The sequence below is a fragment of the Lagopus leucura genome, unplaced genomic scaffold, assembly GCF_019238085.1.
Source record: "Lagopus leucura isolate 7727_CA_CO unplaced genomic scaffold, USGS_WTPT01 Super-Scaffold_100019, whole genome shotgun sequence".
Classification (NCBI taxonomy): Eukaryota; Metazoa; Chordata; class Aves; order Galliformes; family Phasianidae; genus Lagopus; species Lagopus leucura.
Window position 1 is genome coordinate 6708121 of NW_024962273.1, and position 27465 is coordinate 6735585.

General features: G+C 41.0%; 1 protein-coding gene across 5 annotated transcripts in view; it reads left to right on the forward strand.

The window, feature by feature from the left end:
- NCKAP5 (NCK associated protein 5) overlaps nt 1–27465 on the forward strand; it is a 337371-nt gene that overhangs the window by 124892 nt on the left and 185014 nt on the right. For all 5 annotated transcript variants that reach the window (XM_042877826.1, XM_042877827.1, XM_042877829.1 and 2 more), the window contains exon 4: nt 20807–20870. In XM_042877826.1, coding sequence (XP_042733760.1) covers nt 20807–20870 — 64 coding nt within the window. The remainder of the gene's footprint in view (nt 1–20806; nt 20871–27465) is intronic.

Consider the following 27465-nt stretch of genomic DNA (forward strand, 5'->3'; position numbering starts at 1 on the left):
GCCCGCCGCGCTGGAGGCCCGGGACTCCCTCGTTCCCTGCCTTCTTCCTGCCTTCTTCCGTGCCTCCTTCCCTGCCTCCCTGCCGCCTCCGCCCCGCTGCGCGTCAGCCCGCGGCGCAGCGCGCTGCCTTCTCCTTGAGCTGCTGCGCTTGCGGTCGAGTCCTGTTGCATCCTGAGGCGGCAGCATCCTAACAAGCCTTGCTGTTGTCATTTTCACATGATAATAGTAAATTATTATTTAATGTATTATTTAATGTTTGTGTAAAAATGTCTTCTCTGCATTGCATGAGCCGTGGACAAGTGGCTGGTGCCGACGGGAGAAGTTGAGCGGAACAGAGCTCAGTGCAGAGCACACAAAGCAATGCGATGTGGGATGTGCTGTGGGCCTGGGAGGCATCAGGCTGTTGGCTCAGCTGCTGGTCAGGCTGTTGGTCCGGCAGTTGGCTCAACTGCTGGCTCAGTTGGCTCTTAGTAGGGTGCTGGAGTCGCTGTCCATCGTTTGAGGTGGGCTTACCCGAATGGCACCCGAACTAAGCTAGAATAAGCATGCGGTTTCCTCACAAGAAGAAAGTCAGAGCCTCATAAATAGCACAGCGTTGCTAGCTCTGTGTATTTAAGGTTCTTTTTCTCTGCAAACTTAAACTATTTTAGATTTGGAATCATAAATGCCTACTGCAAATTTCTGCTTGTCTTAAAAATGGCTGTTTTGGCTAAAACCCTTGTTTATCATCAGAAAAGTTTTAGCAAGTGAAGTACCATTAAATAGACAAGTGATTTACATCGGGAGGTCAGCTGTGTACATTATGGGGTTGCAGATAAGCTGTGTAAGTAAACAGAAGCGTGGGGCTCAGTTATTGTGCATGGCCAAAGAGATATCATGGGGCTGTTTCGCTAGTTAATAGCACAGGGCTGCGTGGGAACTGTTTGATCTGCAGGACTTTTGCTTGGCAGCGGTTTACTTAAGGTTATTACACTCTGTTTGGAGACTCGTGTTTGCCAGCCATTATTGCATTCTTAGCTCCAGGCTTCCCAGAGTTACAGGTTAGTAGGTCAATAAAAAATTGCACTGAAATGCTGGAATTGACAGGCTGGGTTTTTAAAATGCGGATGGGCAATAACTGTGCAACAATCAGAACTCTGAGGAATTGGGTTTTTTTCCAATGTTTTTTGATGCCGGTTAATGGTGAACCAAAAATACTGCTTTTGCCCTTGAACACTGGGAACGTTTTTCCATTTCTTGTTAACAGGGAAAACAAATAGTATAAGCCAAGTTCAGAGTGCTCTGTCAGGATGAAGTGACCAGCTTCCTACCCAGCCTCGCTGCCATCTGCCAGCGATCGGGGCAGTGGTGCCACTGGCAGTAGGTAGGCTTGCCAGTACAAGAGTATAAATGTCATCAGGTCCCTGCTGCTGCAGATTTATGTGTTCTTTTAAGTGTGTAAATGACTGTGCCACACAGGGAAACGGTATGAAAAAAGTATGTCATTAGATAGCAATTGCTTTAAAAGCACTTTAATAAAATCTAAAGTCTTCTAAGATGAAGCAGTTCCAGAACTTGGTTGCAGGACGTGTTCTAGGAGCCCGGCTCTAGTGTCTTACTGCCCAACTGCAGACCTGCAGCACGTGCCATGTCCCTGCTCTGCCAAACACTGGAAGCCCGCAGTGTGCACAGAGCAGCTCCATCCGTGCCATCCCATGCAATTTATGTGCTCACAGTGAAGCATATGGCTGTCCTGCGCCTGGCTCAGTGTGCGCTGACAATTAGGGGTGGATCAGATGTTCAGAGCAGAGGAAAATGAGACAGATCACAACTTGTGGATGGTTTCAGCAGCTCACGTTCAGTTTGCTGATTGGAACTTTGTGTCCTTTAGCTCAGGACTACCTTCACTTGTACTTCATGTACATTCAGTCTGCTCTCTTCTTGTTTTTCGAGTGCTTCCTCAGAAAATCATTCCTGCCTCCCTTGTTCTCATCTGTCTTTGCTGTTAATTGACGTAGCTTTTACTTACTGACATTACATTTACTTACTGACAGGCATTTGTGTTTAAGTAGGTATTTGGTGACTTTTTCTTTCTGAAGCAAAGATCCCCCCTTTCTGTCGTAGCTGTGTTGTGGTTACTTCTCCACTCCGTTGCCAAGTTGGGTTCGTTACAGCTCTTGCTGAGCGTTGCAGCTGTGCCACCATTGACTCTAACAGATAATCCCCTGCTCAGTGCCAGAGATGCTCAGCAGTAGAAGCCAGGTGTTGTGTATAAATCCACTTATCACACTGATTAGTTTTCCTTTTAAGACCCTGATTTTGGAACCAGTTAGCCACCTGCTTAACCTCAGGGTTGCAACATTGAAGTATAGGGGTGATTCTGGGTGTGAAGCCAAATGTGTGTAGGTGTTTGCAGGATTAGGGCTCGCAAAGATACGCTGCACTAAAAGGTGGAAGATCTTAAAGAAGGCCTCTTCTGCTTTGCTCCTTGAGAATTATGGTAGGTAATTGTGATTAGTTTGGCTATTTAGTTAAAATGCAGTCACGTTGTATGATAGAGCTGGCTTCGTTCTGGTGTTTAAGAGGCATGAATTTTGTTTCTGCTTTCGGTTTGTGTGTCTGCCAAGGTTTGGGGTCACTTCTTCCACCTGTGCTGCACTGTGTGAAGCTGGCATTTTCAGAATGCTGATGTGGAATTGGCACTGCTCAGAAATCAGACAGTGGAGATGCAATAGTAATAGCACTTGTATGGAAAGTCAGCCAGGAGCCTGGTGAGTTGGAGTTTTGTGTTTCTATTATAAAGAAGGTCTGGTGGGATTACTGCAGCAAAATACTGTTTATTGTTTCTAGCTCTTTGATATTTAGCTCTCATTTAAATTGGGTAATGGAAACTCCTAGACCAAAGAATTAGATAGAATTAGAATATTAGATAATGGATACAGGCCTAAGCTGATGTGGATAGAATAAAAAAAAAATAATCAGGCAAATTCTTTTTTCTTTTTTTTTTTTTTTTTTTTGTTTTTAATATATTTTTAATGTATTCAGATGATTCAAACATAAAGAGAAAGACTGGGTATTCTGCCAGCAAGACTTGATATGCAAAATTTTTCTAAAAGCCAGAGACACTGGAATTCTCTACTTCTTTGGGAACTGATTTTTCTTCTATTCTTCTCCCTTGAAATGAAAATGGGAAGTTGTATAGTTTTTGGTTTAGTTTTTCAGAAGGAGTGAAGTTTTACAATACAGAAACTAATGGCTTATAAAGGGGAGTCAAATACTTCTTCCTCTCTTGCTGTGCTGTACGCACAGACAATTCACATCTGAAACATAAATTATTCCTCTGAATAATCAAAATGCAAGTAAGGGGGGCAGAAACAAGATATGGAAAAAAGTTTGATGTATCGTAGAAACAAATTCTTCACTGCTGCTGTATATTGTAAAAGAACAAAAAGAAGCACTCTCTTTTTCCCCATCTCTTGTCTTAGTACCTCCCTTAAGTCTGTACTGTTCTGACTGTTCTGAGCCAACCATTTACCAGTTGCTTTCCACGTACATCTTTCTTCCATCTTCTAGTAACTTTCCTTGCACTGTGTAGAACTCCCTTTAAATAGACTCTTGGCTCCTGTTGGTATGTGTTCAAAATAGATAATGCAGCTGTTCTCCCATTGCATTCACTCAAATCCTTAAGACTTCTCAGTGCCAAGGTTTGCCCATGTTGTTGCTCTAACCTACTTCAGGAAGCTAAGATCTTTGTCTCATTGTGCTAACAAGAAGGTTACCTGTGTACCAGTTCTTACTGTAATTTTTTTTTTTTTTTTTCTGAAGATGCTTCAAGACTTCAGAATGATAATTCTGATTTTCTTTGCTATAATTTTTCCCTCTTTCCCTCTCTTTTTTTGTACTGATTGCCTGCATACCTCATCTCTGCCCTCTGTGTTCACCTGTGTTCCAGCATATGTTGCAAGACTTGGATATAGAAGCCAGATTTCAGTTTGTAGTGTGACGACCCCACTAACTTGCTACAGCTTGAAGGATGGCTGCATCACTAGTGAGTAACTGTGTGCCATGCAGTAAGCAGAGATTGTAGGCCAAGGCAGTGTTAATAGAGTCATCTTCCTGTTGACTTTGGGTCATGTCCAGAGCTACCAGTTGAGCCATACTCAACATGTGGTACCTCTTGGCTTTCCCTTGCATTGGCAATAAAGTAGTTCCTGGTGGCTGCTGGAAGTAAGATTGAGTCATAATCACTCCAATGGTTGTTAATGGGAATCGTACCTAACAGCTTTTGAACAATTTACATTGTTTCTGTTTTTTGGATGCTCCAGCTGTCATCCAGGAGCACAGTTTCTTCAGAAGGAAAGCTACAGGCTCACCAGTGATGTGGCTTTATGTCTTGATGCGAGGCAAGCTTTCACCTAACAGGGAATTAAATTACCAGTGAAAATGCGTATAGTGGATTAAAATAAGATAGTATGAACATGTGCTCTAAAAAACAAAGTTAGAGAGATAAACTGCACTGTATAAGGAAAAATAAGGAGAACTTGGTCAGCGAGGAGCTGATTTCCTTTGAAATCCAAATTTCATTCACAAGGTCCTGACTGTAACAAATCAAGGAATGCTTACACCAGAACTGCTGAGGCTGTCACTGCCTGCCATTGTATCTTATGGCCCAGTATTAAACTTCTGGATAACAGGAGACTGCAGACCTGGTGTATATTACCTTGTAAGCATGAACTCTGTCTCTGAGAACCAGACAGGACTAAAATATCCCAAGACATCCCACTTCGGACTCCCTGGGAAGAGCAAGGCAGGTCTTGTGAATGGAAGAAAGGATTGGCAGTTCAGATGACGTGCTTCATGATGGTGTCTTGGCAGGTGAGGAGGAATAAAATGGCTCTGCTGGATCTTGATTTACTGCCTCTTGGAGGAAAGTGATGAAATTGTAGCTGGAAAGAGAACAGCAGATTTGGAGAAATTAATTAAAGGTAGAAAATACTTAGTTGCAGAGAGATGTTCTATTCAATTTGAGAAGTGGTACTAGAAAAGTGAGAATCTAAGGAATAAAAAGATTGTAGTGGAACAGTCTGTCAGGGCTGGAGATCTGTGGTGCGGGTATTATGATCAGTGGGGAAAGGTTCTCCTTCACTGTGACGCATGCTGTTGGAGATCCCAGAACAACTTGTAAACCTGGGGGAAAGCAAATGTGCTATTAAAAGATTTTAGGATCTTTTATTTTACTGACATTTCTCTGGAATGGAGATATTTCTATAAAAGAAAAGGTCCATTTTTTCATAACTAGTGAAATTATTTTTGGTAAAGGCTTGTTGTGTCACTCGTCACTGTAGCATTAATGCACGTAAAACAGGATGACTGTGCTCTCTGGAGGATTTACTTTGCAGAGTAGTGGAGAGATACTTGGGTGTTTATTGTGCATTTTGTTGGGTGCTTGTGGATTTGTGCTAGAGTGAAGGCTGGGTAGGCTGGGATCTATCAGTATGTGAGCTTCTCTCTCCCTTGGCAAGGAAAAGCTTTTCTAAGAGAGATATTTATAGCAATGCTTAGATAAATATTATTAGAGTCTGGATTAATCTCCTTAACATCTTCAGTCAGCAGTGGTGTAGCTGTGATAGGCTTAAAGATGGTAAGGTTCTCAGTCATGGGTGTCTCTTAAGAGATTAACATGGAGAAAGAAGTCAAGCTTTTGGCACATAAGCCCTATTGTCTGTCTGTTTAGTTCTGTTAATCTCTTTTTTTATGATGCCAGCACAGACTAAGTATTTTTGAGTGAGATCCAAGTTAGTTGAAGTGTACCTGGTTTGTCTAGTAGTGGTTGGAGCAAGCCTCAGTGTGAAGCATGTAATAAATAGTTCTACTGCATTTGCTGCAGTCTTACACTGGTAAATCAATTTGAAGATAGTAGTTGAATTGGTAAGAATTATTGTTAGATCTACATACAACCCACAGTTCCAGTCAGACGTGCTCACTGATAGTTCCAAGGGGATCGAAACATGGCATGTTTCTCCTCCCTCTTCTTCCCTAAATTAATACTTCTAATTTACAGCTCCAATGCCACAGGACAAAATCACTGCTCTGCAGTTGGGGTCTGCACCTTTTTCCCTTTCAGATCTGTACCAAATCTCTGTCTGCCTTCAGAAAAGCTTGTTGGTTTTTTTTCCCCTTCTTTTTTGCAATTTTTACCAAATATCCCTTCGGTGTAGGAGTGCCGTTCCTGCCGCGTGGTTGCTGTTACCACATGACCTCTGACTCATTTCTGTCTCACCTTTTGAGGGATCATCTATCAGCATTCATAGAAAATGATGATTTTGCTCAGAATATATTAGAAATCACAGCTTTTGTTCAGCAAGCTACAGGAGATAAATCCTCTCCAAAAGGGTAGGTGTCTCAGCTGATACAATGTGACAGAGTTAAATCAGATTAGAGATTTCTTCTTTGGCTGCCAGTGTCTACCTGAAGATAAGACAAAATTGCTTATATCATAATAATTAATAAAATATTCTGTGTAAGAGACTGAATAACCTGTGCAGTGATATTTTAGGTATCTGTCTAGTTTTACACACTCTACAGCTTCTTTGTAACAGATTCGCATTATTATTATCAATGTGAGCACAGTTTGTAGAGTCTGTGTTATCTAACTCAGGAATGTTACTATAGTGTCATACCAGCTTTGCTCCTAATAAAATCGGTGAATATTTTCTTTTAGCTACAATGCTGTGAAGTTGTGAAGGTTGACAATTGAGACTGGTGCCACTGGCTATCCCAGTGACAGCAGCATTTGATTTTTGTATGTTGTGCTGGGATGAAGGCCAGTTGGCCTCTAAAGATAGTTTCCATGGCTACAGTCCTACTAAGAAAGAAACTGTTGTCACAGCATTTTTCCTTTGGACCTTTATGGGCTTTATGCAAGCTGTCAAGTCAATTAATTTTCATCAGATGTATTGGTTATTAGCTGTTGAAAGCAGGGGGGCATGGGAGGATATATGTGATGGAAGAAAGCATTAAACTAAGTAAAACATCAAGAGATTTCTTTATGTACGTGATATGGACATGTTTCAGATTTACAAAATCCCATTACTGCAGCATCTGATAGGCCAAAATGCAATCTATGCTCAAAAGACAAGATCCTGAAATTGCTCAACTTTATTTCTGAGAATAAGCAAGCCTGTCACTGACTTTCACCGTTGCTTTGTGTTGGATGTTGTGATTTTTTTTTTTATTTTTTTTTTAATACCTTTTAAAAATGAAATGAAAAAGAAAACCCTGCCTGTCAGGAAAGTTCACCAAAGTTGGTTTGAAATAAGGACTGTCTTTTGTGCTGCTTATATAGAAGTGCATGAAAAGAGCAGTAAATGCTATGGCAGTATGTTGTACAAAAATAAGCTTTGAGCAGAAGATTGTTTCAAGAAGCAAGCAGGGTGAAGCCATGGTTTTTACTCTGCAGTGGAGCTGTGGCACACTGCTGGGACTGATGCTAGGGGATGATTACTGTTGCCAGCCTGAACCCCGTGTTTCTGGGGTAGAAGTATCTAAGTACTCAGACTGCAATATTTGAGCAGTTTGCCTAATTTTATGACACCTGTTCTCATGCTTTGTGTATGAAGTGCTGGGCTGGCTGTGTATTCTTCCTGTAGTTCTGGGTCTGGCTGCTGTCCCCATGTTCCCCAGCAGTCTCTGCTCTCTTTTACCTGCTCACAAATTTGCTTGCCAGCTCTCACTCCCCAGGCTTTTCCTCTCCTCTTCTGCCTAGGGACAGTTCACAACAGTGAGTCAATTGCTTTCACCATAAGCAGTGACTTCAGAGTCAAACTGATCTGCAGGGGAGAGCCATTGCTGATGCGTGGACATTAAAACTGATGAAAACTTGTTGGTTTCAGCAATGTAAAATCACCAGTGGGGAAAAAAAAATTAGGGTGCTCTGGGGAAGCAGGGAAAGAGAGGAGATGGATGAAATACAGGCACAGAGGAATGGAAGCTGGGGTATGGCTGAGGAGGGGAGGGCAAGGCCCTGCAGGTTGGTGTCCCTGTTGTGCTCGGCCAGCAAACTCCTGGGAAAATCATCTGTCCATGCAGGAGGGAACAGATCTATAACCCCCAAATGAAAACCAAATGAAAGTGTGATGGTGGCTGGAGATGGAGGAAGAGATGTATAAACAAAACATGCAAAGGGTCAGTGGGGCCATTGCTTCTGGGACAGTGAGAGCATTTCCTTTCCAACCGTGGCATTTGGCCCAGCCCTGCTGGCTCCAGCTCCACGAGTGTCTGCCCTTTAAAGATCTGGCTGTAGTGTTTTGCTGCTTGGCATAGTGGGCATGATTTCCCAGGGTACTCGTTACACCTTTCCTCAGTAATACTTTGGCACTATGACGTTTGTGTGAATTCACTTGGAACCATTCTCCTTGTGCAAAAAAAAGTGGTGGTGTTTTGTTGAATGTTTTGTTAACAACATGGCAGCAACCATGAAAAAATACCACTATTTTTTTAAAGGAAACTTCTGGTGATCTGTATATAGAGGAAAATGGGAATTATGGAGTGCTTATCTTGAAAGTAGTTTTCTACATCTGTCATTTACAATTCTGAAAGATTGAAAGCTCTGGATTTCTTAAGTGAAGCTACAGTTCCTATAGATGGGTACAGAAACGCTGTCTGTAAAGGGCTGCAGTTTTTCATGATGTTTCACCGTGTGGTACTGGGGAAGATACCTGCTGAATGTGACCTTGTGTATTATGAGAGTTTCTCTCTTCCTGTATCTGAGATGTGAAAAAATGCATGTATAGGCTAACCAGAATTACCTGAAGCTTACTAAGTAGCTGTACAACCGTGCTACTGGGCCATTGTGTCAATGCAGGGTGAGAACCTTGCCAGAAGGCAGTGTAAGGCACTGATGGAGAGCCGTAGCCACACAAGGCCTTCACTGTTGGCCATGCATTCTCTCTGGCTGTGCATAAAGGGGTAAATATGGATGTTGTGTGCAGAACAAAATCCCAGTGTGTCACATCCAGGTGAGATTAGGTAATAGCTTTCATTTTGAATTGTGGAAACTGTTTTTATGGGATGTCCAGCAATGAACACGTACAGGTTTTATAGTAAGAAATAATATGCAATCTAAAACCATATGGTTTTCTTCTGCTTCACTAAAAAAATTTCTTCGCTTGTCTTTTGGACAGCTTCCTAATGACAGAAAACTAATTAAGACAGTGTCTTGTGAAGAAAAATATGTCAACATAGAAGCAATCTGGGTGTATCGAAAGGATAGCTTTTGTGGCATGATCAAACAGGAGAAACTATTCTGTTCTGATCTGGGGGCTTTAAGAAAGGAAAGCAAATATATACATCCCCTAGGTATTGATCCACCGAGTTTGGAAAAGCTCTGAACACCCATATATATACCCATTTATATACCCATATATACAAAGAACACGGATGACATATTCTGTACTTACATACTTCTATACTTTCACTAATTTTTCTAATGCTCTTGTAAAATACTGTGAAGATCCACTGATAAAACTTCTTGATCAACCCTGGGTATCAAGAGAAATTTCTTTCTCCCAGAAATTTGCCAGCTATTGGTGGTGTTGGATGTCCAAGCAGATGCTTATTGCAGCCTCATGCTGATCTTCTGAATGCAAGGTAAATGCTTGCCTTTGGTATAAGCAGCAAATATTCAAAATGTCCACGCATGTATTTGATGATTTGATTTCAGGCTGACTTTTTCCTGATTCTGTAAATGAGGTAATACTTGTGGTAGTGTTATGTGACCACCGTATATGGTTTTGATTTTGCTTCGTACCCAAGGTGATGTATTTGGCTGGAGGTGATGACTGTAATAAGTCATTTCAGACCACAATTTATTACTCAGCCTCATAGATAAAATACTGGAATCTTTCTGCTGTGGAAAAAATGGTGAGGAGCTCTATTCAAACATCCAAATTACTATTCAAAATTACTTTCCAAGTGTTATTTTGAGTTGAAACTGGAGAGAGAAAGATTAGTCTAAGCATTTGGTTGACATTTGAACATCTGAAAATGTTCCCATGTTACTGCTTCAGACAGTTGGTAATTTAAGTCTTTATTAGTTTACATTTAATATTTGTTTGGAAATGCCTGGATGCTAACACATCATAATCATGATTCACCCTTATCTCTTATGTTATTTATTTTGTTTGCTGAAACTAAACTTCTGTAGAAGTTCATGCTGTGTGAGCTTTGGGAAGCTGGCCTATTCACAGAGCAGATCTTGTTGATTTCCTTGGGGAAAACTGTTTAAGATTCCCCGAGGAGATTTAATTTCTCTGGGATTTTGTGGAGGTGTTTGGTTCCCTGGTTCAGGTTTTAAGCAAAAAAAAAAAAAGTGTTTTTTTCCCAAACGTTTAATTTTAAATGATATAGGAGTACATATTCTCATAATTTCAGCCATGTCATAAGTAATTAGAAAAGCTTAAAATTGCAGTTCTACCCCAACTTCATTGAGCTGACCTAGCTGAAAGGATAGAGTGCCCAAGTGTATCAGATAAAGATTTTTCAATCAGCATTAAGAGGCCAGTTTTAAAAAATTCAGTATTGAAGCAAGTCCTGCTCACACAGAACTTGGAGAAGCAGTGTGGGTAGCACAAGTGGGTCCTGTGCCAGGCACTGCTCAGTCCTTGCATCATCCCCAGACAATCCCAGGCTGTGATTTGGCTGCATGTGACTTTAAATGGCTCTGTAAATATACACAAAAGGACTTTCATTGCTCCGCTGGTACTTCTGATGTGCTCTGGTTTTCATTTTCCCTGTCACTAAGTGTTACACTGGCAAAACTGTCGCTGAGAACATGGTTTCTCTATCTTCGCTTGAACGTGTTTGAAAGCATTTTGCATATATTACCATATGCTGCATCCATTATTTAAAGTGACAACTGTAATTTCTGTATTAAAATTAGCCTGAGTGTGTGCCAGCCCCTGTTTGATCCAATGCAAATACTGCCCTTTGAGGAGCTCTGCACAGTCTGGGCGAGAGTCCCTGTAGATCCGATCCTTTTAAAAGCCAGTCTTTTCTTCTCCTCTTTTAGGTCTACTGAGACAGTGAAGCTTGAGTTTGAGGTTCCAGTTAATCATCTAATTTGTCAAAACACATAATCAGCCAGAGGCCAGTGGCTTTGACTTTATCTCATCTTCTTTTGTGGACAGAATGATAGAAGAAACAATTATATCATTAGGATGTAACTGATTTTATTGCTGTAAGACTGCAGGAATATGAATTCATGAGTTGAGTTACAAGTTTGGTTACTTCAAAGTGATTTTCAGCATGCAATTTTTTCTCTCTCTGCCATGCTGAGATGCGATTGAGACCATGTTAGTTTGTCTAAAGCAAACCAGAGCACATTGACAAACCTGGGGGAGGACTGCAGCAAGACCATCAGTTTATCATTTCTCCGAGAAAATTCATCCTGGTACTGTTGGTTGTTTTGTTCTAAGAATAGAAGGAACTCCCTACTGCTACCTTCTCTCCTTTTCTTTCTCTCAGAAAGCCAGTAGGTACAGTGGAGTTTACTGACATGTACAGACAAAATTGAATTACCTTTTCTCTCTCAATCTTTGAAGTCAATAAACAGGATCACATTCTTGAAATCATAAAACAAAGTGGCAATTATTGTCTATCAGTGCATCCAAAGTATGCAGGCATTTTGCTCCTACAAAAGAATTGTTTCATTTATTGCATCTGTCACATGCCACAGCCCCAGCAGAAGGTCCCTGCAGGCTGTGCATTGATGCTCAGTGTTTGCCAGGGGTGAGGAGCTGCTGGTGCAGGTGCATGTGGCTGAGGGGCAACTGCTGCACATCACGACCTGTTGCTGCCAAAATGCAAATTGGCTGCCTTACATCTCCCTGCAAGCAGATATTTATCCAGAAGATGATCTTAGCATTTTTCTGTCCTTTTTAGAGCCTTTTACATCCTTCTATTGGTTCTTTCTTCAAAGTGTTTTTAAAGAACATCATTACCTATCTTGTCTGCATTCATGCAGTTTTAGCTGCCCTCGAGTTGCTGCTTCTTGTTGGGTCCTCACAGACTTCAGTGTGGGGTTTCTATGTACTGTATCACAGAAAGGAAATTTGGAAGCACAAGATATGGGAACTATGTGATTCACATGTCCGTGTATTCAGAAGGCATGAATATGTACCTTGTGGCCAGGCTTGGTGTATGTTTTGACCCATTCTGATGATTCCTGAGTACAAAGCAGTTGCTGTTGCTGCTGTGCGATCCCAGTGCCCAGGGCTTGGTTCTGGTGCCTGCAGATATTACCTGAGGATTGGCAGTGCTGTCCTGCTGCCTTACGCAAGGATGTGTAGAGTTCAGTTTGCTTGTTTTCTTGTAAGGTGCTGTGAAAGGAAATTCTGTTATCTCTCAGCTGAGTTGACAGAGGGGAGCAAAGAAAGTTGCAGTGAGGCTGCCTGTGGCCTTCAAGTGGAGGCAGTGCCCAGCAGCAACATGCCTGTGTGACTGAGCATTGTCTGTGAGTCTTAACAATGCAATACTAGTGTTCTTGGGGGTACTGAAGGAATGACAAGAAACAATGAGGCTGGTTTAAGGAGTAAGGAAAGATTATTTTTTTTTTAACAATTTTGATTTTCTGTTGTATTTTCTCTTTTGAGTGGAAGGTCACTGCAGATTTACGAGCAAGGAGCTTGAAAAGTATTGAACAATTGGTCAAGGACAAAGCCAAGAGAGGGAAGTCCAGTGGGTGAAACAGAATGAAATTGCTTTAATTTTGTTTCTTGTCCACCAAAAAAAATAGAGAATATTTCCAGGGTATACCAACGCTCATTAGAGCAGGACATGGATGACAGCTGGAAGATTACTGAGCATACAAGAAATGAAACTCAGGGAGAGAAAAGAAGTGATATTTGTAAGTGCAGCCTGATAAGAAAAACAAAACTCCTAATGTTGTGGGCTTTATGGATAGATTAAAAACACATTGCTCTGTATAGCACCAACCCCTCCAAAGAAAAAAGATCTCTAAGAATACCAGGAACGTGTTGGATGGGAACAAGGAGTGGAAAACAGAGATAAGAGGTCAACCAGTAATGAACATATCTTCTGTTTTGTAAGGACAAAACTGAGATACTTTGTAGAGAATTAGGAGAAAAATGTTTTTTACAGACAGCCGGAGAAATGCTAGCAGAAGGAAAACTAGTAATGAAGAAAGCAGTGGGATCTGTGAGTCTGGCTGAGGGTAGGACTTGTTGTCAGTGTCAGCGTATTTCACTTTTCTACCTTGCACTCCTTTTTTCATCAGTTGTGCATTTGGTTTGTTTTATTTTTCTGAAGAAATGTATTCACTTCTATTTTATTTCCATAGAAATGCAAGAGAGAGCTCAGTGGTGGGTTGCTAGGATCTCTGGTTTGCAGACCAGTTCTCTACAGCCTTCATCGTTCTTTTGCATATTCAGTGACATTAAGGTTCAAAAGCTGGTAGTATACTAACAGCATGTGGAAGGAGTGTTTTGCATGAATGTTAATTATGGAACTTAAGAACAGTAGGATTAGTACTAAGCAAAGATCCGATTCTGGTAAAAGGTTGACATGGAAGAACCAGACACTAGAAGTGATGGCAGCAGGCTGCGGTTTGTTGCTGTTAGTTTATGTCTGAGTAGTATCAGCTATGAAGAAGTGTTTCCATGATTTTCAGCCTTATTTGAGTTCTGACTTCATCCTGTGAGATGATGGCCATCATGTAAATTTCAGTTAGCACCCTTGCAGAGAGCCTCGGGGGATAGGATGAGGGATTGAGAATGGTTTCATGCTTTGATGCATGAGTTGGGAAAGCTATAGTCTTGTTGAGCATGATGCATTTTATGTTAATAAACAAAGATCATTAACTGAAGACTGAAGTGCTGCCAATCCTGAATCTTTAATGAGCAATAAATTTTCATTGAAAATCCTTTAGGGAAATGCATATCCTTTCAAAAGAATTTCCACAGCACATCATGTACGTGTGACAAATCTCTGGAGGAAAAATGTATATGAACACCCAGTGATTGAGGAATTTGTTAGCTCAGCTTGCAAGTCTTTTACAGAAGGAAAATATCTTTTGCTTGTTTGTTCTTTTTTCAAGGTCGTCCTGTGGGCAGACTTATTAAAAACCAGAGTTCCCTTTCACTGGAAATCAGCTGAATCTGTCTGGGTCATGATCCAGAGAGTTATTCATATGTCAGGAGACATCTGACTTCCATACATTTATTTTTTGAAACAATTTAACACAAAATATGTAGAGATCCATGTACTCTAAGGATCTAGCAGTTCAAACCATACCCAGCCAGAACCACAAGAGCTGAGCATCCACCCTATCAAGAGAATAGCTTCACTCAACTTACCATCAGCACTCCACTAAATAAGAAGTTACACACTTGTGGATTGAAAGGCACCACCAGGAGCCACTGAGCTGAGGAGCAACAGCTGTGGGTTCCACAGTGATGCTGTAACATTGAACATTAGTAATGCACAAGATGGGAAAGGGAGAACTGTAAAATTTGCTTTCTGCACTGACTGGTACTGGTGGAGGTTGTAAGAATGATGCAGCAACTTTGAGGATGCTGTCAAAAAGGTGATACTATTTGTTTTTTTTTTTTCTTTTAGTTATAGAAAAGTGGTAACAACAGTCCTTGTACTGTGAAAAAATAACATAACAGTTTAAATGATGATCTGGAAAGAAGAGCAAGTAGATCTCCACATGTTATTACAAGAAGGACTATATGCAACTGCTTCCCATATATGTTTTAAAGTTTCTCTTGCTAAATTAATATTCCAAGCTGCCTTCTGTTGGTCTTGTCTTCTTTCTTTCCATATCTGTCTGAACACTGCGCTTTTCCATGATAAGTCTTTGAGAACTTGGCAGCTTGCCTAATTGTACAAATTCCCCATGTATGCTTCTTGGATCCCAATTTATGGGCATATAGAAACTAGAAATTATAGAACGTTAAATACAAGTATTGCTGTTAATGTAATTTTGAAACTTATAAATCAGTAATGTCAAGAAATCCAGAAGGTGCATCCATACCATTGAATTTTGTCAAATTGCTCTTACTCTCTATTATGTAACATGGATTACAGAAGAGAGATGATGGGTTTTATAGTTAACATATTACTTTTCATAAGAAAAAAATTGTAGGGCTAATTCTGTGTTGATTTATTTATAGTAGCATACAGGATATATTAGCACAGGGTGGGGCTGGACAGAAGTTGGCCCTGCTAAAATCCAAACTGCTTTTTGAGGAATGCAGGAGTTGCATAGTGCTTGCAGCATCATCTTACTTACAGTGTGACACATTCCATGTTAGAAATGTCTCTGGCTTCACGGTTGTAGTGCCGTATATTTAATGCTTTCTGACACTGGGGTGTTTGGAGCTTCATACTCTACACTGCATTAAAGTATGGGTGTAGCTGCCTTGCCTGTTTAACTGCAGTTGCTGCATCTTAGTAGTTTGTGGTTGGGCTAAATTTGTGAAGCAAATCTTTAACCATCTCTTGCTGATGTTCCTAGACTACAGAAATCACTGGTAAATGTGCACCCAGCACCTCTTGCATTGGCACAGGGTGTGTGGCTCAGCCCTGTGGCACCCCCTGACCTGCACTGGAGGTTATTTGGTCTCCTCTTTCACTGCTTCTGGGAATAACTAGGTGGGCTTCTTTGAACTTCTGATTCGCCTTTCGTATACTCTAAGATCTACTGGAAATCGGTGAGAGAGCCCCAGGGGATGGCTGCTCTATATTTTAGACTGCAGCTGTAAATTTTGTACATATTTTTTTCCCCCTACTGTTCACCTATCATTCCCAAGAAAATACACTTTGAATCAGCTGTGACCTGTTCAGCTTGTCTGGATTTGGAAGTATTGCATCCCGTGGAAGAGAAGCTTAATGTAAATGGTATTTTCTGTGTGCTTATCTCTTATTCAGAAGTAAATTAGCAATAAATGGGAGCCTGTGCCTTGCTGATGGCTCAGTCTATCTATTCTGCTTCTGCCTGACAGCATTACTATCTCTTGTACTAACTGCTGTCTGCAATTATTGCAAAAATAATTAAATAAAATGTGTACTTTGCTCAGCCTTAAATTCTCAATTTATATTTCTTTGCAAAAGGACTTTTTATTGCCAGATCCAGCTAACCTATTGCCGTTCTAAACCAGCAGTTTCAAAAAGAACACAGCACTGACATTTATAGAGCACTGAGAACATAGTGCACGCACCATCTCCAGCAGCATGATTTCTACTACCTACTGCAGGGAACCTGCTTGGACAGGGGAGTTGGATTTGATGAGCCCCACCGGTTCCTTCCCACCCCTGCAATTCTGTGATTCTGTTTACAGCACTGTGGCTCCTGGCTGCTCCTGTATCACCTCCTGTCTGGCACAGGGCTCGATGCCCTGGGCACAATGATTGGGGACACTTTGCACATTCCATGACTTTCTCGTTTTGCTGCTTACTCTTTTATTTCTTTTTTTTCCCCAATGGGGGTGAAGTATTTATTCACTTTCTCCATCTCAGAGGTTTAGCATTGAGGAGGAAGCTTCAAAGTGGTCTGTGGAAGACACAGAAGTGCCCTGGGATGTAGTGTGGCCACTGTGATTTGACACAAGCGCTGGAAATAAAACAAATCTTAACAGTGTATTTTCAAATTTGACTTTCTGTGGATCCATCTTTGCAAACAGTGAGAGGCATAAGATGAAAGAAGTCAGAATTCACCTTTCTCTGTGAAACTGATCATTTCTAAGGGAAATCCCTGCAGAATGAGGCTTTCCAACAAAGGATGAAAGCAAAGAAAATGCTTTCCTATTCAAGAAACAAATTGAAGAGTAGGGAAACAATTTAATTTCTTACTTGGGAACCATCATAGGTTTTGTTGTCATTCACTCGCTGTCCAGGAGAGCAGTAATTTACAGTATATAGGAAAATGTAAAAATCTTCCTGTGTTGGTGCTGGAAATGCAAGATGCCAGTATGTGCTGTCGCATGGTGAGACTGCTACTGTGTGATTAAGACAGGAAGGGGTAACGTCAGGGTCTGGTATAACCATTTTCTTCTTAGGGGGTCATGGTGATGTAGATTCAGTGCAGCATTACGTTTTAGATGATGTTACTGAGAGGTTTTGCATTCTTTCAGATTTTTGAGTATGTTGTTTTTTTCCTCATTAGCACTAAGAGCTGCTGAAATAGAGGTTTCCAAACACAAATGAAAATCTTATTTAGATTGGAAGTTGAATTTCAGTGCTATATCAGCATAAAGATGAAGAGCTAAGAAGAGAAAAAAGGGTCTTCATGCATCCATTTATCGTGTTGTTTGATCTGAGGATATCAGTTACCAGTGAGAAACTGGAGCAGCATTTGTTCAGACTGATGTGGTCCGTGGGGTTTGTGATTGCATCTTCCTATTGTTCTCTTGTGGGCTGTGAGATGTCTGAGATGCACAGTTCTGAAGTGGAAACCTGAGCAGTGCTGGGTAACTGTCACTGCTGTGAGATACACCTTTTGTGTGGTGTGTGAATGAGTCTGGCTGTTAGGAGCAAAGGTAAAAGGAGAAATTTCAGTTTGAGGGGAGTCTAGAATGTGAACAATTACTTGGGACATTCATGCTTTTCTTGGACTCATTGGGCTTTACTCAAACTGTTGTTTTTTAAGAACAAGCTACTGAAAAATCCAAATGGTGATGCTGAGACTTGAAACGTATCTTTCTTACATCCACACACTGAATACTTGTGTGCTTGCTTCCATCTGGAGAGGATATAATTGCATCCTTGTTTGGCTCCTTTAATTATCTCTTTGCAAAGGCCTCGGCTGGGAATTTTGCCACTTATAATGCATATATTCAATCTTAAGAGCATAAGCTGTGCTTTCAAAGAACGTTTTTGTAAACCTTTTATCATTTGTTAGCTGTTTTTGAAAGCAAACACGAGAACTTCTCAATGAACGTTTTAATTTTTAAAATCCTCAGAAGGATTTTGTTTTCTAGTAGTTTGGCTGTAGTTGCTAATTAACTTTGTTAATTAATCATGCTATAGGGATGAAGCATGCTTGATTAAAAATAAATAAAGCTGTACAGCAACAAAGCAAAGCTCCTGATTTTTTTTCCTATTTAGAAGCAAAGATTAAAAAAACAAGATTAACATTGAAGCTGCATGTCAAATGTTCTTTGCATTGGAAGCATCTGAAAGGCTAAAGCAGCTGAAAGCTTATTTCTACAGCACTGTTGTAGTAAAAATGCTTATCCAACTGTAACAGTATGGAAAAGTGGGGTGAGAAGAGCAGCTCAGGCTTCTGTCTTCATCATCACTTGGTGATGCTTGGATGTGAAAGCCCTTCTTCTCCTTTGTCATGATCCTACACAAAAACTTCTATTGCTGAAAATCGGTGTTAAAAGTTGTTGGCTTATAGCAGGACTTTGCCCATGTTTCTCACCCATTACACAGCACGTATTTACGCAGCAGTGTTGGGAAACACCTTGCTCTGGCTAGATGCATCCCAACTGGATCTTGATGGAATTGCCCAAGGGCTTGCTGTGCCCAGAGGCACTCAGCACCCTGCTCACACCATCTGTTCAGAGCTGGCATGGGTGCTCAGCTCCTTTGCCTGCGGGCAGGGAGGAAGCACGCTGGGATCTGTCTCAAGTGGGAGCACAGAGCTTGCTTGCCTCAACATTCACCATTTTTAGATGCTCTTGCAACAGATGGCTCTTCCGCATCCCCTGTTGTAGGTTCTTTCTTTTAGATTGCAATCTGGTTTTGTTTATTTATTTATTTTTTACTAGTGAAAATTCATTCTGTTCCTAATAGCAGGATTGTTGTAGACTCTGTATGGGAATGCCTGTCTTTACCCTCCTTCACTGGGAAAACTGTGAAGGAGCCTTTTTGACTCTTACTCCATAAGCGTGGGGAAAATCTCATCTCTTAGTTGATGGAGCTTAAATGGAAATTACCTTTTTAAAAGTTATAGCATTCCAGAAACATATAAATAAATCTCTAGTAGACGTAAAATGGAAAGGGAGAAGTAGGAGTTGTGCTCATGCAGGAGGAATGACTAAATAAATCCATGCAGATTGCTTGCATGAAGTACATGGAAGAGTGGTTTGTGGTTGGTTTTGTTGTTCTGTTTTTGTTGTTATTGTTTTTGTTGTTTTTTTTCCCCCTGCATCTCCTGTCATAAAATATCTTTAGGCATTTGTTTTGCAATTAAAACGTCAACCCCCTCCTCAAAGGGCATACAGGCTTTTTCCACTAAAACATATTAGGGCACTGAAGCAGTGCAAAAATGCAACTAGCTGTTTGCAGCAGATGAAGAAAATCCTTAAAATAGAATGAACCAGTTTTGTAGTTTGTGACACTGTGTATCGCATAAGAGGAGGGAGTGCTCTAAGTGTGTTTTAGAAGCTGTTTTTATGGTATTTGCTATGAGGCTATTGATGCTGTGCTAACACCACTCAATTTTTCACATGAGCATCTATGTTACTCCAGAATGATATCCAGCTGCGACTTTCACAGGGTAGTGGTTGTGTCACCTGTAGCTTCTGCCAATATATATATATTTTTTTCTGCAATGCAAAAATTTGCAAAGCACAATATTACAAATGCTAAGTTTAATCTGAAACCCCTGCAGTAATAAATGGAGATTGCTCCAGCTAAACGAGAGAAGGCTTAGCAGTTTTAGCATGGAACTGGAAATGGCCTTTGGGGAAGGCATGAGATGCAAGAGCAGCAGCAGGCTGGGATGCATGGGCTGGAGCTGGATCTCAGCTAGACAGAAGTACCCATGTAAGTTATTCAGACAGTTCAAATCTTCCTTTCCAGTTAGACCAAGTAAGATTTCTAGGCAAAACTTACATAAATGGAAAATTTCAAACTTGGCAATGTGTATTCTGACTTACAGATGCTTTTTTCAAAAATTTTTTCACCTGCAGATGTCATCTTTTGTTGTGTGTGCTGACAGATTCTTCACATACTGATAAATGACACCAGCATTTCTGCAGGGTGCTTTTTTTCAAAAAACAGATATTCTTCCTTAAAAACAGGCTGCTTGAGAAAGTGTCTTTGTTTTTCTCAAATCCATTTTTGATTTTGGGAAGTCTGTGGGGTATCGTCTCTTCTGTGTGTTTCCGGAGTAAATTCCTCTCCTCCTTTACTTCCCTCTCAATGGCAGATTTCTGCACCACTTTGCACATACTTGGTACTTGCTACATTTTCCCACTCCAAGCATTGGAAGCTCTTCCCCTTTCCATATGCAGTAAGACTCTGCTTACATTCCCTTCTTAAAACTTATCAAGAAAAAATGTGTTTTGATTGCCAAATTCTTAATTAAGCAAGTTAATTGCTATATGAGTCAAGCCAAAGATTCAGGTAATGGTCTTATAGGTTAATAAAAAAAACTGATCGTGAAATGAGTGCAGCATGTTTAGTATTTTTAATTTCATTTTTATGCATGCATTTATTGATAAAGCAGACTTCTTAGCTATGTTAATGTCATGCAGAACAGAGCTGATGTGTGAAGCTGCAGGAAAACAAATCACATAGTCTGATTTGCATGGTTTGCTTCCATGTTGCCATCATGATGAGCTACTTTGTTGTTTGAATGGAGCAAATGATGTTTAGATTCAGTTTATTTTCGTTCTGCTGGCCTGCTGTAAAATAAAGCAATAACACAGCCGTTAGATGTTTCAGAGAAATATGGCAAAGAGAGCATGCTCTGACAGGAGGAATACTGGTGTGATGTGCAGAAATGCCACCGCAGTGTGGATGTGGTGCATTCAGTGCAGCATGACCTGCTATTCATGTGCTTTTCTTTCCATAGGGAGAAGCTGTCTGTGGCTCGGCTGCAGCGAGAAGTTGCACAAAGTAAGAGCGAAGGAACCATGGTAAGCTGTGGCATCTGTCTGCTTTGCAGTTCTTTGCTGCTCCTGTTCAGGCTGGAGGTACATTTTGTCTTGCTGAAGATGACCCAAGTGTTAAGGCTGTCATGGATACGATGATGGGTTTCCAGCAACGCATTCGTAAATCTGAGGAAACTCAAAGCTCTGTCTTGGCTTGGTGGGGAAAGCTGCAGTAGAGAAAAGCAGTTTCAATTTCCTTTCTGTTTTTTCTTACTGGAATGGGAGGCAAAGCAAGTAAGACCATAAGCACAGGAGGACAATTTTGGATCAAAATGCAGTACATTTAGTTGTCTATTAAATCTTGGCCAACTTCAGAAACATGGAAGAATGCAAGTATGGAAGACTTTAAAAAGTCAATCTGATTAGTTTGTAAATCATGTAATGCTCTTTACATGTTCACTTGTCACATAGCAGCTTTTGAGATTGGGCTTGAGAGCAGCAGATGAAATGGCTGATTTTTGGTTAACCACCACTCTCAATTTATAGAGTCTTATCTCTTCAAAACAATGTTATTTTGGAGCCAACATGTGCTGGATGTTCTTAATTACTTAATAGCTGAGGAACTCTCCCCATCTGTTAAGAAGTTTGTTTCTCCCTGTCTTTGCATAAAATATCTTAGGCTTCCTTGGGATAAAACAGATGGATTTGAAACCCAAACCAGTTTCCGTGAACACTCTTGTGGAACTACTGTTGATTTGAATGACTACTTAGTTGGCTGTGAAAGAATTTCGTCCAAATTCTTTTTCCCTAAAACCTGATGGAGAAAAGCTGTAGAGGGTTGGCTTGGGGTGTGCTCTGTTTTCTGTGTGATGCAGGACCCTTAGAAAGCCAGCTGCCTCCAGCCAGTGTATTTCATAAATCATTATTAGTGGTTAATACGCTGTAATTAGATTTGGAGGAATGTAGGTGACTGCTTGGAGGAGCCTGCTGTGAGCTGATTGCTGGGACTGTGGCCAGGTTCTGCTGCAGAACAGCATCAATGTGGCTGACAGGGACTGCTCAGGACAGGAGCCTCTGTCTGCCTGCTAGTAGTGCAGGGAAGGAGGGCAGTGGGATTTGCTCAGGTGGGTTCTGCTGGTTTGCACAGTGCAAGCACTGCCCCTGAACAGCCCCGTTGGGTCTGTGATGTGGCTGACTTGGCCACCAGGAGGTTTTGAGGGGGGATTAAACAGGCAGGTTGGCCACAGGTAACAGGGTATGTGCTGGGGCAGGAGTTCTCTAGGAAATCAGAAGCAAACTTCTGTCAAGTTAAGCTGTAATCCAGAAGCCTGCAGCTGAGATAAAACTCCTACTGATTTCAGAGGTGATTTTTGCCTCAGGTGGACTGGAAAATATCAGGCATTGGTTTTGCACTTCTGTTTTAATTTTCAGTATATAAACAATTTTCATAGTCTGGGAAGAGCCATTTATGATTTTTAGAGGGTTTTCTTTAACTTTTTAAGCTACTTTTCCCCTGCAGGCATACAACTAATGTAATATATTACATGTAAAGTGAGTATATTACACTTAGTGAGACAGTTCAAGACTTCATAAAATAAGCAATATTGATTAACCTTCATGACCTGGTAATGCTTTTGGTATATGTGATTCCAGACACACCTGTTTTTAGTAGAAAAGTGTAATTTGTAGGTTGTCCTGAAGTAACTTACAGGGGAGGAGAAGTTGTAACAAGTGCATTGCTGCAGGATGTCACTGCCTGACAAGATGATTCAAATACCATTACAATTCCTTTTATTTAGTGTTCAACAACTTTTGCTTACGTGCTTTTTGGACTTGAAGATAGCACAGAAAATGAGAACCATGTCCAGAGCTCTCAGATGCCTGGATGCCACAAAGTGCCCTTGGGCACCAAGGCACCTGGCCTGAGTGTTGTTACCTACCTTGTAGTTTCTTCTCCTCAGGGCCTTCCACTTCTGGTGTCTGTAGCCCTGTGGGATTTATCACACAGCACTGCTAGCACGGGGTGATTTTAGGAACTGGTTGTGAGGCAGAGTGTTATAACCTGCTGCAGTCTGACCAGTGTCTTCCCAGGGGTGCTATCTCTCCCCAAGGCAAGTATTACTGTTCCTGCTCTTTCCTAAGGGGTCATTTCCACAATTACCTTGCAGCTACTGCCAAGGCAAGAACGTGCCTGTAGAGACAATTGCTTTGAAGCATCTAATGTATGGAAACTCATCTGTGTCTCAGGCTTGGAACTGGTGATTTTAATGTGAAACACAGCAGTCATTAATTAACATTAATGAACTTGGCCATGAGCAGTGTGGGAGCAGTAAGGGTCCAGATGATGGAGTATGTGAATACTGTGAACCAAGGGCATGGAGCAAGGAGCCTGCAGCACAGACCACTCTCAGAGCAAGTTCATATGGAAGATGGACAGAAGAATTTTGGAGGGGGATTTTGGGTGTAGAGAATCTCCGGCAGAGGGCCAACCTCCTGCTGGCTGGTGTGAGGGAAGTCTTGTGAGCGCCTCAGGGGGAGGGCATTAACGGTGACAGGAGGTGGTGGCTAGTGGGTACCGGGCAGAGGTGCCCTGGAGCACCCCAACATAGTCACCACTATTAGCCAGTTTGCACAGATGAGCTGATTGAAATGTTTTGTGGTGAGACAGCTGTGCATGACCATCCGGAATGTAGCTTGTCTTTCACTTTGCTGTTGCCACTGCTGAAAAATTGCCCACTACCTCACAGTGCTCACATGGAATGTTTGCTCTCCATAAATGTACAGCAAGCATCAATGAATTTCAGTGGATGCCATTTTTTCCACATGGAAGAATGGAGCAACACGCTTTTGCTCTGCACACGCTTCTACCTGTTTGGTCATGTGAGAGATGTATGGGAGAACTTCACTGTTGCCTTCCCAGAAGAAATTGTGTGGAGAATATTCTACTGACTATGCTATTAAGGATGTGCTGCTCTCCACGGGAAGCCTGCTCCACAGCATTCCCTCTGGAAGTTTATTTTTGCATGTGTCCCAGAGTTACCTTTTTTGTGACTAGCTTAGTGTTAAAAGTATATACATATCAGAACATACTCTAAAGAAGAGAATAAATTAAAGGATTGCATTTCAAGACTAATGTCCATCATCAAAAATACATGAATAGTCTGTAAGAGCCAGTTTTTCTATATGGTTGTGTTGAAATCTGATACATTATACATAGAAGTGAGTGAAAATGTATTTGTAAATCGGTTTAATAAGGAGAGCTGAATACATTTAAACTGTAAACACCTGACAATTTGCTCAGTTTGCTCCATTTTATGAGCAACCATCAATAAATATTGATGGTTATTTGTTATCAAAATCTGCTCTATTGTTAGCCAGCCTAGTAGGAGTGTTAGCAGCACCAAGCTTAGCTGTAGTATGGCTCTTCCTGTTGCTTTTGACCTTTAGATCTTTAATGTGCATTTTAGGAATTTTCTTAGTCATGTTTCTTCTGACTCTTCAAAGATATTTTACCTTAATTTAAAGGAAAGAAAAATAATTCTTTCATGTCTGTACGCTTCATACTGACCTTAGTAGAGGCTGTGCAGGTGTCTGTGGTGACAGAGATTCCATTAAAATTAGCAGCGTTGAATGGGTGAAGTATTTATTTCAAAACATCACAGAAAGTGGAAATCGTTTTAGTTATGAAAGTCCTTTCTCTCTTTTTTTTTCTTTTGACTCATTAAATCCGTATGTTTGTACCTAACTTTTAAGTCATAGACTTTGTACATTTAGGACACAGTACAATACCAGGAAAATTGTTCAGCTTTGTGAAGTTTTATTCATAGTGAGCATAGTCGGGTTAGGAAAAAATGAGGAAAATGATGCCATAGTGGACAGCAGAGTCCTTGTGACAGGGAAGTGTTGTGTTAGCAGAGACCTAGATTAAAAATCTAGGATGAACAAAAAGTACACAGAATTATGTGATGTTTTCATAACTTGGATTCATTTAATAATTACTCAGAGAAATGCTCAATATGCTCTTTATGCAGTTGCTCTGTATGCATACATGCTACATGGTTGCTTCATCTGTTTGTACTTCTGCACCCAAGTACTTTAAATCTATTCTATTTTCTATTAGTTCAGTGGCCTGTAACCTACACAAAAGAAATAGTACCATTTTGGCAATTTAGCTGTGAAGGTTAAAGTGGGCTGATAGTGCCTTTTATGTCTACATGGCTTTCACTTAGGGTGGGCCCTGGGCTTTGATTTACTCTGTGTCCTGCTGTGCATTTAAGTGATGCAAAGTGATTATCGTGGATCTTCCTGGTGTTTGTCTATTCCACACCTGCACCCTTTTGTTAAAAACCCACCATACTAACTGAATGTGAGGTCCCCACTGAATAGGTTTCCACCCTCTGGTAATCCTTCTGCATTAGATTGATTTATGAATGTATCAGATTCTTTGTTAGCATGTAAACCACTAATTAATTTAAAGCTCTCTGTGGAAAAATTAAAGCCCTGGTTAAGGCTTTCAGCAGGCTCAGATGGTGCTAATAATGGAAAAACAAGTTATATTAATGAGTTCTGATGCGATCAGCACAATTCTTGCTTTACAAACAGTTTTTGTTATAGAAGAGATTGCAAGTTTTTAAATAAAGAGTAAAGTAAAAGGGAAAGGCAGGAAAAAAACTCACTGGAGCAAGAAATCCCGTTATTACCAGGAATGGAGTCACTTCTGCTGTTTAAAACTTTCTTAAATGTAATGTTTTTAGATACACATAGCAGCCAGTTACAAAGCCACTGGGATTCAAATGCAAACCAGTCTTTTTTCCCAGATCCAATGAAAACTTCTAATGTAATCAGCTTGATAAGATCTCTCTCACTTCCTCTTCTTATTGTGAGCTGCTGAACTGGAACATTGCATGGTTGTGCTAGGGTGCAGAAAAGGTCTTGATTGAAATCTTATTAAAATCAGTAGAGATTCTGACCATATTCTTTACTTCTCCATACACCAGGCTGTTTTGTGTGTAATTTGTTTCCTTTTCCTCAACTGTAGAGCTTTAATATAGCTACTTGTTTTTGGTGGTAGGAAAGAGGTCAGAGCTGTGCCTGATGGTACCTTGTTGAGCTGAAATGAAATGAAATTGAAAATAAAAAAGCAGAACTCCATTTTGCATGAGACTGGAAACGTGCATTGATAGAGTCAGGCCATGGCTATGGGAAGTGGCATTTTGTCTGCACCTCTCTCAGCTCAGAGCTGCCTGTACTTCTCCTGGCTCCCGGTGCCATCCAGTACTCCATCTCCCGCCACACTGCAGGTGTGCGCTCAGCACTGACACTGATCCTAATGCTGCCTATCAATCATCCATCCCAGATCCCCTGTTATGGGGAGCACAGTCAGCATTTTTCAGATCCTTTCCACATCCAGATGCTTTTCACATCTACACCATGCGCCTCATCCTTACACCAGAACAGCAATCCTGTGCTTGTGCTTCAGCCCCAGTCCTCACACATGGAGCCCAGCATGCTGCTGTCAGTGAGACGGATCTGTGCTGCAGTGGGAGCAGCTGGAAGAGCTGCTGGTGCAGAAGTGCCTGGGTCTTGCAAAAGTAGATGGTATTTAGTAATAAATGAAGTGTTAAAGATGAGATACAAAAGGCTAAATTCTCTTTTCCAGCTTCTAGGTCCTTACATCTATGGAATCACTTATCTGTGCTTTAATTAGAAAGCAGCAGAGAGAGAGGCAGAGTCAATGGTGTAAAATGTCTCTGTATATTCAATGTCCTAAATCAGAAGGAAGCAGCCTGACCATTGTGCCTTCTCCTTGCTGCTGTTTATTCGTATAGCCAGCAGTGCTGTCCTACTCCTTGTTCTGAGGAACTTTGTCATATGGCCCTTAGAGAAACTCAGTGGCATTTGTAGTTGTTAACATCAATAACAGTTAGTGAAATTATTTGCAAGCCCCATTTAGTGCTCCTGGACCTCATTAATAGTCCGTATGTCACCAGGCCAAATGTCCTCACCCACAACTTTGCTGCTTTATCTTCAGGGCTTTTAGAATTTGTAATCCAGGAAAATATTTGCCTTTTTAATTCTTCCCATGTCCTAAGTATTTTTCTTTTGTTTGTTTCAAATGTGCATGTACACAGATGCTCTCTGTTCTTGTATTTTAAGGATTTTTGAATTTAAGGATTCTTCAGGAGTTAACATATGAGACCTCTCAAGAGCCATTTTAAAATGAATGCGAAAGTGAATCCGCTTGCTCACTGTCCTAAAATTGAAGCACTAGAAGCCCAATTATGTCTGCTCAGAATGATTCTGGCTTTCATACTCAGCTCTGTCTCTTCCTGCTTAATTAATTTCTATTGTTTTTTTTCACCAGGTTCCTCAAACTATAAGGAACGTGTCTGTTAAAATCAATTTATTTCCAATCTATTGTTGGTTAAAGTGTGGTAGAAATTGTGTGATGGAGCGGGGATAAAACGATCCTGTGCAATCCCCCCTAACTTCGTGGCCTTTCCCAGTCTGGCTTTTTACCAGGAGAGGGAGCTGTGTTCATTTACAACAACACCCGCGTCCGCAGCCACGCTAAAAACAAACATTCGATGGCATCTGCTTAAGCGCAGGATGTGTGACAGCGTAGAAGTGGAGTGCACAC